General features: G+C 45.9%; 1 protein-coding gene across 1 annotated transcript in view; it reads left to right on the top strand.

Annotated features, from left to right (window-relative positions):
• Window positions 1-3,417: 3,417 nt before the first annotated feature.
• ci (cubitus interruptus) overlaps window positions 3,418-15,237 on the top strand; it is a 90,443-nt gene continuing 78,623 nt past the window's right edge. Inside the window, exon 1 of the mRNA XM_043416102.1 lies at window positions 3,418-5,050. Coding sequence (XP_043272037.1) covers window positions 4,779-5,050 — 272 coding nt within the window. The 5' untranslated portion in view covers window positions 3,418-4,778. The remainder of the gene's footprint in view (window positions 5,051-15,237) is intronic.

The raw sequence follows: 15,237 nt of genomic DNA, 5'->3' as shown, positions 1-15,237 counted from the left end.
GGTGCTCGGGCGCCCTCTGTGGCGGCTCGCCAAGGGACAGAGTATAATCGGAAGGTTGGCTGTACGTATATATATTGATGTATGAGCTGAAAGTGAGCACAAGATGAGAAGAGGAACGTTGGGACCCACTGCGGGCTTCGGAACGACGAAATCATCGGTCGCACTGCGGCGCTGTGTCGTATATATAATACGCCGTGGACGCGATTGGTCCCGGGACGAGGAGTAGAATATCCTGATTTCGTCTCGCAGGGCCCTCCGCGCGATCGTTCGACGGTAATTAGGTAGCGGCGAACGGCACACAGCAAGAGAGTCTCGCGAGGAGTAGCGCGGAGGAGAGTGTGCGTCAGGGAGGGAGACGGAGGGACGGAGAAGGAAATAAAAAGGAGCGTACGCGAGTACGAGCGAGAAGGGAAGACGGCGAAGGTTGGATTGACGGCTGTGGCGGGAGGAACGCGTCCAGGCCCAAAATCAACAAAATAATGAGCTGGTCCGGGTGTTTGGCGACGAAGTGAGAAGACCCGAGCACGAAAGACGCGCCTGCGGAGCACTCTCGAGAAGCGGTAAAGAAGGGCGAGAGGGAGCCTAAGATTCGAGACTGAACGAAAGATCCTCGGGAACATGGGTGGAAAGGGTGCTAGAGAAAGAGAGGAAGAGGGAGGGAAAAATTGTCGGATGCGCGTGTGTCTGTTGGTCTGCCCCCACCCCAAGATCTCTTGGCGGACGACCGCAACGAGCCGACGGGCTAGTTAATGACTCTATGCACCTCGTTCCTCTTATACCAGTGATTATCGAAGATCCGTAGGACCGTAGAACCTTCTTGTTTCACATCTTAGTCCTTTTCGTCTCCCTCCTCTCTCGCTCTCCCTTCCAATCCCTCGAGCCTCACTTTCTCTCCAGACAAAAGACAATTTTTTTCGGGCTTTCCGCTCCGCCAAAGATACACCGCTCCTATTATTATCGAAGCGTCTTATTGACACGCTTTTTCTACGCTCTATGTAATTCGACCTTCGAAAATCGTCGGCATAATTGATTGTTTACTGGAACGCTCCCCGCTCCAATTAACCATCGGCCATATTATTTTCCTACGTAATAGAAATACTTGGCAGAAATGTTCATTTGTTGAGCTGTAAACGGTCGAGGCACAGCGCGGTCGATCCGTGGTTGTGCTAACGTAACTGAAATTTTGTACAACCCGTAAATAATGCGGAAACTTCGTCAGGCAAGTCGAGCCTCGTATTGCGTTAATTTGATGGAAAAGATATCAGTGACGTTCGAGACCTCGAAGCTTCCATTATCCGATTACCGTCGAAATGCCTGGAACGAGGGAACCTTCTCACACTGCACTAATAAGGGCAACGCGGTGGAGATTCTCAAGTTCCATATGGAAATGAGGGAAAATTTGCGACGTCTTTTCCATGTGTGATACTTCCGGTGCGGTGCGAAGGGTCGAAAAAAATGATTGTCTCAAGGACTGAAATAACTTCGAGGCAAGAGTCTGCTGGGGTCCTTCTCAAATTCCTCTCGATTGCGGTCCCACAATTCTCGGGAGTCGTCTTTTGTAACATGTGCTCCTTTGGGAAGAAAAAGTCGAAAAGCCGTTGAGAAAGTTGCCGAACGATCGGGGGAGGAGTTTGAAGAAGAAAAAAACGGGAAGAAAAAGGAAGGGGAAACGTTGACAGAGAGGATAACACAAAAACGGAACAGGGATTGACCTGCTGCGAACAGAATCCGGTAAAAAGGACGCTTTTTCAGTGGGCCGCGCGTGATCGCAGTTCCCTTGTCCGCACCACCCGCAGTGGGACATTTGAGAATCTTAAACGATGAAAGGAAAATGTGTCGCTCTCGAGCCATGTCCTTCTGGAATAGCAGCCTCGCCGAGATCTTCGGCTAGAACGAAATTTTTCTGTCGCGCACGGGCCCAAGTGCACGACCACCGGAAGTCGAGGCTCTTCGATGGGACGAGAAATCTATTGCCGGATAACTCCAATGGTTTGCGTCGCAGTTGACCCTTCCTCGGGGCACACGAAGTTCCCTTGCTCTCTAAAACAGATCGAGGCCCCGAAGTTTTTAATTGAAGAAGCAAATGGAAAAAATATTTTTCAAAAACACATCGTCATGGAACCTCTAGAAAAATGATCAACCGAAATAAAGAACCGGGCATCAACCGCGATCGTTTCACTCGAATAAATCGAACGAAGATATCGGTCCTGAGTTTTAGAGGTTTTACAAGAAACGGCAACTCAATTATCATAGCCGGCAAAGCGATAGGAGAGAATTTGCCATTACTGGAAAAAGAAGAAAAAAAAATGTAGAAATTAGAATATCCGTTATACTCTGATACATTCATACGAAAAAATGTGTGTACCACGTCGTCTGTCGCGACAATCCCATATAATTCCCATTCCGAGAAATTTGTATCTTCGTTTTTTTTTTTTGTTTTTTTTTTTTGTTTTTTTCACCGTAATAAATATCCGATAAAACTGTCGAATAAAGTTTCCTTCGTCACGAATAATTTCATATTATAAAATCCTGGGGATCCGACAAACATTCAAATTACGAAAGATCAACGACGCCCGCTGTACGAGAAAGAATGAGTTAATAAGGGTCTAACATACACGTTATAAAGGAGGAGGAACGAGCGGAGAGGCTAGGAATTCGGAGAGATGCGTCTCTCTCTCTATTCCGCTCTGTGCGCGTTCATCTCCGCAGAGAAAGAGGGAGAAAGATCGGGGCGTTAGAGACCTGTGGGTGCTCCGCACGGTGCTAGTTGAGTTGTCGAGCTGACACGCGTTCTCTCTCGCCTCACTCGCTCTCTCTTTCTCTCCCGGCTTCCCCTCCAGTGCTGAATCATTGGGCCTTTCTTTCTTGCATCCTTTTCTCTCGTCTTACTTTCTCTTACTCACAATGGAACTCGCAGCTACGAAAGCTTCTCTTCCTCTCTTAGCTTCGTGTCTCTCTCTTCCACCAATTTCGCTAGGCGTTATTTCCATCTTGCTCACTCCCCCTCGGGATTTACACGCACACAACGGTACGCATAACCCACACACGGTCAAACTTTTCTCCCCACCATCCCTCAGCATCATCGTCGATTCTGTACAACGCTCTTGTTCTCTCTCTCTCTCTCTTTCTCCTTCCCCGCGGTTCTTTCTCCCTCCGTTGCGCACGTATTGTGAGCCAAAGATGCCACGAGACTCGGTCCAAGGCTCGCTCACTCGCACTCGTTTATTTTTGAATTTTGTACTCACTCGCGCGGCGGGCTCTTCGTCGCACGCCCACCGATGGGCGAATGCACGCCTCGGTGGTGCTTCAACTCGCCACAACCCGCCGCGCCACCGTACCCCTCGTCGTCACTCGTCACTTGGTGAACACACTCCAGTACCGCCATACCCGTCAGAGGATAAACACCGTGACAGTAACGCCGCTTTTCTAGACTCCCTCAAACAATCTCGTTATCGACGAGACGAGGCTCGCGAACTCGTTTGATCTACAATTTATTCGACGGATCGGGACGCTCTTGCGGGTCATTCGGGAATTTTACATTTTGAACATCAACCGAACCACGGACGTATACCAACGATTGTCCGACGGGCGGGTATTGCGCGGGAATAGTTGAATTTTCGTCAATAATATCGGAGTAAGATCGAGCGTGTGCGACAAGCCTCTGATCGGATTGCTTCTCCGCGGATAAGCGCGTCCCACCGTTTTGCCAAGTGTCACCATTAAGCGGGCACAAACAAACTGAGTCTAAGCGAGGATTTAAAGGATTAAGTATACCTTGCGAGCTCAATATTTTGCTCAATAATTCGGAGGATCCAGTGGATAGTGAGCGGATTCGTCGTGACGGATATTCACGTTTGTTGTTGTTGTTTTATTGGTCTGCCACGTGCATGTAATCGTGTGAAACGAAGTGAGTGAGGTGCGAGTGTTTAGTAGAGAAAAAAGATAATAATCGCGATCGTCGGAGGAGATAATCGAGTGCGGAAGTGTGATCTTACGATTTTTGGAGTAAGAGAGCAATTTGTAAAATCGGAGCGAAGACAGAGCGGGCCTGAGGGGTTTTTTGCATCGGGTCGCATCCGATCGCTGGTCGAAGCTTCAGGAAGCAGGAGACACCTGTCAGAATTAGTTCTTCGCGGCGTCGCGACAGCGACGGGCACGGTGATGCGGGATGTTCACGTTGGCGTTTGACGAGAGACGAGATCGTCGTTTCAGCGGGGGGTTTGGTGGGCGACGAGAATGAGCATGTAGACGTCGAGAGTATCGATTGCATTGATTCGACGGACTCTCGTACGATTGAGCAGAGACAGCACTTGTTACACCACCAGCCGATTATTCCGGTCTCGTATATTTCACCGTACGATCATTCGAATTTATCGTATTATCGGCGCGTCGAAGAAACCGTAAGAAACCAAAGAATCAAGAGTTCAATCGACAGTGAAATCAGCGAGGATCCGCGGAAAGAGCAACTGCTCGATTCGATTGGCAGCTGCTACGGAGGTGCGGATTTCCCTGGGCTTCGATTCAACCCAAGATCGATTTACAGTCTAGATTATGCAGATAATAATCGGCATCAACGAGACTGGGATTTTGCTAACAATGCCGGAAAGTCCGATTACCTTTCAAACGTCGCCGTGACGTTGAACCAACGATTCTATACTAAAGGACGCGACAGAAATTGGCGTCTACGTAATTTGCGGCATTTCGACTGTGATGATCGTCCTCGAGCCTCTTCTCGTAACGTCGATTCAACATTGTTAGATAAAGCAACGTGCTTCACCATGCCGGAGAAGGAGGTGGCCTATCATCAAGAGGCATTCTCGCTCTTACCACCGCCGCCGCCACCTCATCATCCCCACTCAGCTTTTCACGCTGCCTTTCACCCTCATCCGCACCACGGGCCGCCTCCGCCGTCGCCCTTTCATACGCATCACGGACCGCCCCCGCCGCCGCATCCAGCCGCGGCCGCGGCCGCTGCGGCAGCCGCGTGGGAACATCACGCTGCCGCCGCTGCAGCGGCCGCTGCAGCTTTTCACGCACCACCGCCTCATCCGTAAGTTTTCATTCGCCGCAGGCTTTCTTACAATATCCCTCATTTTTCGAGCATCTTTACGAATCCGTCAGCTCCGTGAACTCCGCTGATGGGTTCGCTAACGAAGATGCTGAATCTGCTGAAGCAAGGCACTAGCAATTTGACATTGCAGTTAACAGCGTCGTCACAGCGATGCGATTTAATTCGCTGCTCATATTATCGAAACACCACACGAAATTATGACACTGCTTTAGACAGTGGGGAGGAACACCTTATGAATTTTTTCGGAGTTTCCGATCAAACGAATTCCAGAATGAAACCGATTCCTGCACCCCAGCAGAAAACCAGCAAATTCATGAAAAATCTTGAGTAATTCGTGTTGATCCTGATTCCCCCTGCAGCCCTCGAACGTCGCCACCGTAAAAGTGAAAATTCGCAGATGAAATATTTCAAATTATTAACGGATCGATCAAGTACCAATAAAACGAGGTGACGACGAGATCCAACAATATATTTGTCAACATCCAACTTGCAAGACAAGTCCGTGGAATGTTGCAAAATGATTTCTTGCTGCAGCATTATCAATTAGCCAATCGATCATTGGTGCGAACGATTCGATGATTTGCGCGATGTTAAATCGCTAAAAAAACGGTCTTAGCCTGTAAAACTGGTTGTCGCGGCATAGCATTAATGTGGTTTCATATTTTCACACCACGAATAACGCGCCGCGTTCCGCGTCCCATAAAACCATTTTCCACGCTGTTCGAGTCACAAGACTTTTCTTGCTGTTCGCAGCTGATTTCACGAAATCGACAGCCACCGCGAACGTTATCGCACTTTCGCACGATTTTCATCGTGACAAATCGTCCCTCTGCGCATAAAATCACTCACGGCTAGCCCAACCCAAGACGACATTTCCCCAGGAATTTTTGTCTCGCTCTCAGACAGCTTTTCAATAGCCTGCCTCATCGAGTGTAACTTTGTTATCGTACCTGCGTCGTTCACCTTCCGCATCGAATGAGGCGACTTTAACATGTGAAGATGCTGATTCTGTGATCGAGGGAGCCGTCGAGAATTCACGAGTCGATGAATTTCTCATTCTCAATACGCACACGCATCAGGTCTGTGTGACGTGTTGATACATATAAAGAAGCGGCTATAACTACAGCGAGTGTACTGAGCGCATGACATTATTAGTGGTTCGCTGGGATGTGAACACGTTATAAAGTGTTCGAGGAGCTAGATGAGTTTCGCTTTGACACGCTTCCGACCATTAAACGTATTTTTTATAGCCCTCGAAGTGTTTTTTCATTTTTGTTTTTCAATCTCGTCAATCAAACACTCGTATTTTAATTTCTCGTGTCATCATCCTCTTTGATAATAAAAATGGATTCTTGGTAGTTTCGTATAGCGAGAAGAAGTTTTACGATCAGAGAATGTAAAATATTTTGATTTTGAGTTCACGCGGGAGTAACGAAAGTTCGTTCAAAATGTACAAACGTCGATTATTTTACTGCCACGTCTAGTGACTGTGACAAAAATTCCCTCTTGAATTATAACACTTTTTACACATTCAAGAGAGCTCCGAGATCATTGATGACGAAAAAGCCTACTCGGATGACAAGTCCCTGCTTTTTGTGCTCGTTTAAATGCATTATTTTCTTGCGGTTTTTTGGAGAAGAACAAAAGGCGGAGCAGAGAGCTTCAAAGGATGATATCGAGCGAGCTCATTCTCGTTATTGCAATCGTTAATTTCGTCAAAGGAGAGCGATAAAATTGGTGAATTCATAACATACAGCGTTTCCACACGAGCCACTGAATCCGGGGGATAAAAAGACGGGAGAAGGAGCGCACGGCCCCCGCGTTATACGTAAATAATTGGGACATAATTCTTCGCAGGCTCGTTCTCTTCTTTTCTTGTTGCGCGAGCTTTCGTGATCTCTCGCGTCGTCTCAATCACAGCAGCGCGTAACTTCTCTTCTTCACCCTCTTCGTTTGGTCGTTGCAAGAAAATTTCAACAGCGATATATACACGTGTATGTATGCATATTTACACACGAGTATAAAGGCTTGACGTTGCGGAAATCCTCCGAATGCATAAATATACTCCAGGGAACGTGCTCCCTCTTTTTCAGTTCTCTCTCATTCTCGTTCTCCAACATTCGACTCTCACAATTTAGATTCAACTCGAGTCTTTCTGTATGAGTCGGAAGCTCGTCGCGAGAAGCTGCGCGAAGGAACGAAAATATTTCGCGTGGATGTAAACGTGTCCACGAATCGGTAAATCCCGAGAGTTTACAGCTTTACGGTGAACGAGAAACCGCGGAAAGAGAGACGCCGGATGAGGAGTGAGTCAAATAGAATGCAAAAAAGCGGATCAGAATGAGAGGGAGCGAGAGGAAAGCCACGAGAGACGGAAAGAGAGACGAACGACAAGAGGGGGAGGAAGGCCCTCCGATTTAATTCGCAGGGACAAGCGACAAAGTCTCACGGATGCTCTAGTTTTTTTCCTCTCTTCCATTTTCTCTCTGATTCTCTGTTTTTTTTTCTCTCTCGGTGACTCTTCATTTCCTCCCTGATTCCCTCTTGATTTTCCCCTCCCTGCCTCTCCTTCCGTTTCCAACGATTTTTCCCTTTTCTCTCTTTCTCGCTGTAGCATCAACTGACAGTTTGGGCTGCTGCGGGCGTCGTAAAGCTCGGGAAACCAGCGCGAAGCGAAGTTATGGGAGAACGCGAGCTCTCTGAGTCTGGCAAGCGAGCAGGGAGCATGGGACCAGTTTAAGATTTATTCCCGCGTTGCGAACGAGAAATTCGCCGTGGAAAGAGAATTTTACTTGGACGGTAAACGAGCGAGCTGCGACCGAGAGCCTCCTGCATGTACTCCAAGAAAAAACAAAGTTTCTGCTGTGCAGCGAGAGAGACAGAGTGACAAAGATGCCGGGAGAATATTATATATATAAACGTACATTAGGGCCGCGGCGTGTGGAGGAAAATCACGAAAGTAAGAGATACGCGCAAGAGCATTGAGGAGACACGCGGCGCCAGGGCGTTGTAAAACTACAATACCGACGACGCGTGCAGCATCCCACACGAGCAACTGACGGGAGACTTTAAATTCGTTTCCCTGTTACATTGCCAATTCACAGTTTCAATCTCCCCCAAATACTTCTTTCTTCTTTCTTGCATCTTTCGCTCGTGAATATCGCCAATTAGTTACAAGCTTTTTCCGACCGCTTCATCTGCTCTGACAGTATAATTATATGCAGATCGTGGAGAAAAATTCATCGCAATTGCCAGGGTATGAGCGATTACAAAAATACTGTTTTCCACATTTTCTCTATATATCGTAGATTTCACGGGAGGCGAATTGAGTGAAAATTTTTAAGAAACTCGAGTTCTTCGTTTCCTCCATCCGCAGTCGCAAGATCGTAAAAAAACGTTCATTTCCGAAACCGATTTTTATTCCAGACGTAAAATGTTGGAGGGCATAAAGATCGAAGAATGATTGCCATTCGAGGATCTGTCTCGGTGTAAAAAATAAAATTCGTTAAACGTTGAACCACAGTGGCATTGAATTCGCGCCGCACACAAAAGGTAACCGAGAAAAAACGTTGATCGGAGAACAACGCCACGCGGATCGGTATAATATACAAGAGAAAAATATGCAGCAGATATACTTTGCAGAAAGCGAATGCACGCACTCGGCCCTGAATTTTTGTCCACTTACTTGGCAAAACGTACACGTACGAACAATATTATTTACACGTATTTACACGGGTGCGAAAAATCCCCGGTCGTGGGAGGATCGCTCGTAAAACTTCAGATACGCTTCGCTCTTAAGGCCTGCATACTAAATAAAATTAATAAAAATAAATGAGCAAAAATGATGAAGAAACAAAAACGACGGAAAAATATGTTCTCGATTTTATTGAATCGTTACACCAAGTCCATTCAAATTCGCACGCGTCTAAATAACTTTTCCCCAATTCATGCTTTCTCGACTTTCAATCGTACACGGAGAGAATTAAATTTGAAAAATCACCGTCCAGTAACGATAATGCGCCGACGAGCTGTAATTCGTGATATTATTGAGGGAAAGTAATTGAATTTTCCTATAAAAAAAATAATATTCATTGTTCACAGTAGGAACTTATTTTACCGAAGTTTTTAGTAAATTTTGACGTCACGATGAATTTTACCGAGTTACATTCTAAAAAGTGTTTTATGCTGGGGTGTCTCGTCGCTATATCGGCCTATTTCCCCATTATTTTTATGTGCCCAGTCCTTTGTTCAAGTGCAGCGTTATTTCAGTGTGCTACGAAATTCGGAAACGAGTGATCGATACCTGCGTTAGGTCAAAGACCTTTTACCATGATGCAAATTTCACTACTGCAATATTGTCTATCACAAAACTGAAAATTCCGTAAAATATTAAAAATTTTACAGTGCGTTACTGGAATAAATATTTTTCGTTAACTCGTCCCCTAATTTTGCAGTGAATTTGACGTTAAATATATTACCGTTTAGCTCTCTCCGTGTACGAGATAACAAAATCTCCGAGGACTCTCAGAGTTGTAAGCTCAAACGAAAATCTCGTAAATATACTGCCAACAAGAACGTGAGTAAGGAGCCATTAAAATTCTAGCGCCATGAAGAATAAAAATGAGAGGATTGAAAATAATTGAAAAAATGTGAAGGATGCGGGCCTCCGGTACTCGTGGCAATTCGATCTGCAGCATCCACGCACAGCCCGTTCATTGTTTGGGAAACAACAGACACACAGGAGATCCTTCGAGGCGCGTATGTGCGTGTACAGATCACAGAATATATGACAGAGCTTCCCTCTTCTCGGTACGAAGAGGCATCGCATGTGCCACAGAAGTTTGGTACACGTGTTCGCGTACACGCACTAGAATAATTTTTTTAAAACCCACTAGAGATCCGAGCTCGAGTTTCCTCCGCTCGGACCCTTTTTTTACGAACAACACATACGCTGTGCTGCTTTCATTTTATAGGCATATCATGCACGCGGAATAGAAAGATCACTGAAACGAATCCTCGACTAATTCGTTTGCCCGAGAGCCCAGGGATTTTGAGTGCACGAGTTTCTCTGCTTTTACCGAACATTCACACTCTGATTGGCGCGATAAATAAACGGGAGCTCGGAAGACATTAAATTTCGTGATGGTTTGAGCCTGATTACGAAGATTTTCATTATGTTCGAGGTTAAAAATCCCTTTGCAAATTGATATTGCAGCAGTTTATCGTGGCCATTGTAGCGATCGTGTACTTAATCATCGCACGAATAGATTCATAAATAAAGTGTGTGTGTGTATAGGAGGAGAGAAGAGAGTTTGAGAAAGCAGGCGGGGGAGGTATGAAAAAACGGTTAAAATCGGGGGAAAAATGAGGAACGATTTGTAGACGTCAAGATCATTGGATACAACTGAGTCGGATAGTATACATTCTGATACACACATATTACCTTCTTTCTTTCTCACGTTGGATATGGACCACTGAAGAAGCTCCGATCTTTCTCGCTGCCACACACCTTGGGCCCTGCTATGTACATAATGGAAATGAGAATGGAAGAAAAGATAATATCCAAGTCCGCACACCTTTGCACATCTATCTCCGTACACACGAGCGTATTCGAGCATAAGAGAAATCCAGAAGGCGTGTGCACACTGTCCTCGTATGAGAGAACGTTGCAAAATCCGTTTCGCGATCGCGCGCCCGCGGAACACCTTTTGCCTCGCTCATCCCCTGCTCGATGGGTCCCGAGTGATAGAATCGCTCCCCCACTTTCCTCCAGCACCGATGAAGAAGCCCTTGGCGCTTGCATTCGTAGGAAAATACGCAAATTATTCTTCTCTACAAACGCTGAACTTAATCGCCGTTCCCCCGCCCCCCTGAAAATGTTGAGAAAATCACGTTTTGCTAATCCCCACGAAATTAATTCGATACTATTTTCCCTGTGCGTACCCGAGCAACGTAAAACTAAAGCTTGGCTCGTATCCACTCGCACAATACCTGGAGCAGTTCGCATGCGCACGCGCGCGTGTGTGCATTACTGGAGTTTGTTGGACTCGAAGCTCTCGCGATTTCGATACGATAGGTATACACGCGGGCGAATTTATCATCGGCTCTCGGGCATCCATTGATAAATTCCACGCATTCATAACGTACCGTGCTCTCGAGGAAGAGGGGAGCCCTCCTGGTGCGTGAGGCTCGTGTCATACGTCTCTCTTATTCTTATTCCCTCTCCCTCACTCTTTCGCAATCTCCATTTTTTCTCTTCCTTTTGCTCATCTTGGCAGACTGGACCGCGAGAAAGGACACGCGATACGCTCTCTTTACACGCCGCCCCGCACACCACGCAATTTACGTGTGTGCACGTGCTGCATTAATATCAAGATAAAACACACACGGATTAACGCGATATATTATAATATTTACAGAAACAATTAATAGCTACGCTGCTTATAAATAAGTCGCGGAGCTTAGATATCGCGTGTCCGCGTGTATACTCAGATTCTCGTATATGTAGGGCAACATTGAATTTGGGGTTTGTATATATAAGAGCGCGCGGAGATGAAGATGAGATACTCGATTCTCGCAGTCATAATTTTTCCCTCCGTCGGAGAGCGGCACAGCTCCGTTTTGTTTTTTTTTTTTTTTTTTTTTTTTCGTGATGCGTTCAACGTTTCGATTCCATCTCGGTTGCTCCTATTTGTTTATTCGTATGCTCGGGGTTCGTCTCGGTTGACGCATTCGTGGATCGATTTCCAACGAGCGCGGCGATTGAAAAGAGATTTATGGTACTACGAAACTCCTGTTTATGAGAGCGGACTTGACTCGGGGAGCGAAAAGTTCGTTTCTCACTTTCCCGCGCATGCCCGCGTACGCGGCATGCCAAAATGAACGCGGCGGGCTACGGAGCTTCATTGGCTCGATTTAAAATTGGCGCATGCGAAAAATCTCGCGGCGGGGATCATAGCAACTCGAGAACGGAATGACGCGGCGATGAGGCTTGAAGCGAAACTCGGGCTGTGAAAAATTCAGAGAAATCTCAATGAGATTTCACAGTCGCGTAAATTCGATTGTCAACGAGAATGAAGCTGGGTCAGCAGCAGACTCTCAGTCTGGAATTTCGCGCTATGCTCGAGGCGAGCTGCTAACAGAGATGCAGCCCGCGTCGCGCGAAATATCATCGCATAAACGACATATACGTGCGTTTATGTATGAGAGGATATGCGTGACTCAAGTGCGCGCGATCTAATCGCCTTAATGAGACAATTTGGCGATCGTTCGCGACGATAAAACGGTTTGTTTTGTCTGTGACTCGCTCGATTCTGGCTACACTCTCGTTCTCTTCGTTCGCAATGATCTTGCGTCTCGTTATGTGCATATATCTCACTTTCAAGTGACGTTCCAGACCTCTGCAACGGAGAAGCACCGCTTTCCGAGAGCTCGTGATGTATATTTCGCTTGTTATAGTCATTGAAATTATTATCGAGTTGAGAATAAGATTTCGCGTGATTATTCCCGAGACGGCGAGTCTTCTTCGTCGTTCTCGCGTCGTTACGAAAAGCCAATGTTTCTATTTCAACTGCTCTGCTCCGGCGCAAAGATTTGACACTTTGGGACACTGCGTCGCGAGATTTTCTCAGTTTAGTTTTGCCGAGTCGCTCCCCATTCCTTCTTTTCTAACGTTTGAACGTGTATAAACGATTATTTATCAATCGCGTACGAGTTGAATTTTAATGAACGAATCTTGGAGTCGCATTCATAATCAAAAAACGTTGTTCAAATTTTTCGACTACACGATAATTTGCTCAATGCGAATAACCCGATGGATCATCGTTACGAATCGTAATGGAAAATAAACACTGAGAATATCCGATTGAAATTGGCAAAGTCACTGAACTACCGATGACTCACGTTCGGCTCTCTATAAACGTATGTGTAATATATAGCTCTGAGAAAACGGGATCAGGAGCCTCGAGATGAGAATGCTTTCCTCGAAAAATCTCGGAGAGGCGAGAGCATGTGACCCGAAACGTGTCAGCCATGTGCTTTGCCCCTTACCACCTCCTCCGATCTTTTCTCTTTCGGTTACTCTTGGAAACATACTTTATTTAGTTTTCCGACTTCCATGCCACAAGAATAGAAAGTTCACCGGTACTTTTTTCCCTCTGCAGTCGAGACAATGCGGCCACTGAGTCTGTGGATCGAGACGATTTTACATTTTTGTATTCGAATTCTAGCACCGATTCAATTACGAAGATCAGTCTTTTAAAATTCGTGACGCTGTCGAAATCTCGAACTCGAACAAATCCGCCACAGCTGCAGATACTTTCGATAAAAAAGGCCGAAAACGTGCTCAATTTCGGGAAACTCTTTTATCACTTTCGCATCTTTTTCTCCTATCCCACCTCACCGATCTCGACTTTTGTGGGCTTTCCCCGATCGCGATATCTTTGCTGGCCGAATCACCGGAAAACCTTTCCCCGAATTCGGAAATTTTTCAGCCCCACTGACAAAACATGCTCGAGTTTTTCACTCGAAAAAATGTTTATTTTTTTCTTTCCATCTAGAAGTATTGATCCCGCGTGTACTTTTACGTGGGTTAGTTATATCGATCAGAAATCCTCTGCTTCGTGTATTATCGTATATGAACCACTGTTATTTGCTTCTTTGGCTCGCGCTCGTTCCTCGCATAAAATCTCATAACGCTGGCTTGTCCAAACAAACGAAAGATTCACGGCTCCGTCTTGTTGGGAACTGTCGGACATTTTAACGCTCACCAAATTACGGCTGCAGTTCACGCCGAAGAAGCGGAATATATGAGCAAAAACAAAGAGAAGTGAAACTGGGAGAAAAACAGTTTACGATCGTTTGTGTCACTCCTGTATTTTCGTGTTTATCAGCATGATGTACACGACGAAAAAGTGGGAAAACTGCTAAACTGCAGTCTTTTATGAACTCAATAAATGGGGGAGCGCTTTGAAAATGATTGACGAAACGAAAAGTTTTTAAATGTGCGACTTTTTATTATAAAATTTATGAAAACTCATGAACCTTCCTCAGAATGAAACTTTCCCACGCGGAAGTGATTTATGATTAAGGAAGTAAGCGAGATTGAATGAATTGAAAGATCGAGGAGCGAAGCCGACTGTCCTCCACCGAAAACCAGGCTTGACCACTCTCATAATTTCACGGTGAGTCGTAACTCATGCGGGTGTTTACAGGGTGGATGGAAGCGAGCTTGGAGCAAACCTGACGATCAACAAACACACAAATGACACCCCCACCTTCCAACGATCGCGTCTCGCGTCTATAAACTCCAATAAATATCAATGAGTAGGGACACGACCCCGCAATGGTGCTCGCGTACGCACGAACTCGAGTCGTATCAATTGCACGACGTCCGGGATCTTAGCCCGTCGCATCCGTTCGTCGGGGAAGATAAAAGTCGCGTGACGAATATCAGCCGTATATCTCTACATAATAATAAATTAGCACGATCATCGTTTGTGAACAATGACGAGAGACTTGACCATCTTGGTTTCCGGGTTCCCCGCTTGACCTCGGATATTGCTCGTCTGTTTTCAAAGCTCGCTAATCGGTTCATCGTTTCTCGATTCGCGCGCAGTTTATTTTGGCAGAATTATACAAGCCAACTCGCTATTGAAAATGGTCCAACTGGATCTGCTCGTTTCCGGTCATTGAAGTTTCAAGGGAAACGATGACTTCGTTGGCTGTCAATGAATCTCTCGGTAAATAAGATCGTGTATGGGCCTTGTGTGTGTGTGCATTAGAATCTGAAAGCTGCCGGTGAATATATCGATGCTCGTGTACGAAGCTTCGTCATCCGTATCGCGAGCATGGCTTCTCCATCCGTTTTACATCCGTTCGTTCGTCGGTACGAGGCAAGATGAAAGGGTAAATCGCGTAAGACTAAAGTGAATATAAGTCGAAATAACTGAGCGGCAGCTCCTTTCTTCCTCTTCTTCATTCTCACTTGTACGTACCGATAAATGTATATATATACAGAGGCATATAGATTCGAAAAGTTTTTTCTTCTTTGAGGCGCTTTCTGCGAAATCGTAAAGATATAACCACTCTATTCGTGAAGGAACTGGGAAAAAATGAAGGAGTAAATGGCTCTGTGCAAGATGACGTTCTTGTGTTGCAGCAGCAGC

This window comes from Venturia canescens, chromosome 4, assembly GCF_019457755.1.
Source record: "Venturia canescens isolate UGA chromosome 4, ASM1945775v1, whole genome shotgun sequence".
NCBI classification, from domain to species: domain Eukaryota; kingdom Metazoa; phylum Arthropoda; class Insecta; order Hymenoptera; family Ichneumonidae; genus Venturia; species Venturia canescens.
The sequence above is the reverse complement of the archived record's forward strand: the minus strand, read 5'-3'. Positions and strand labels throughout refer to the sequence as shown.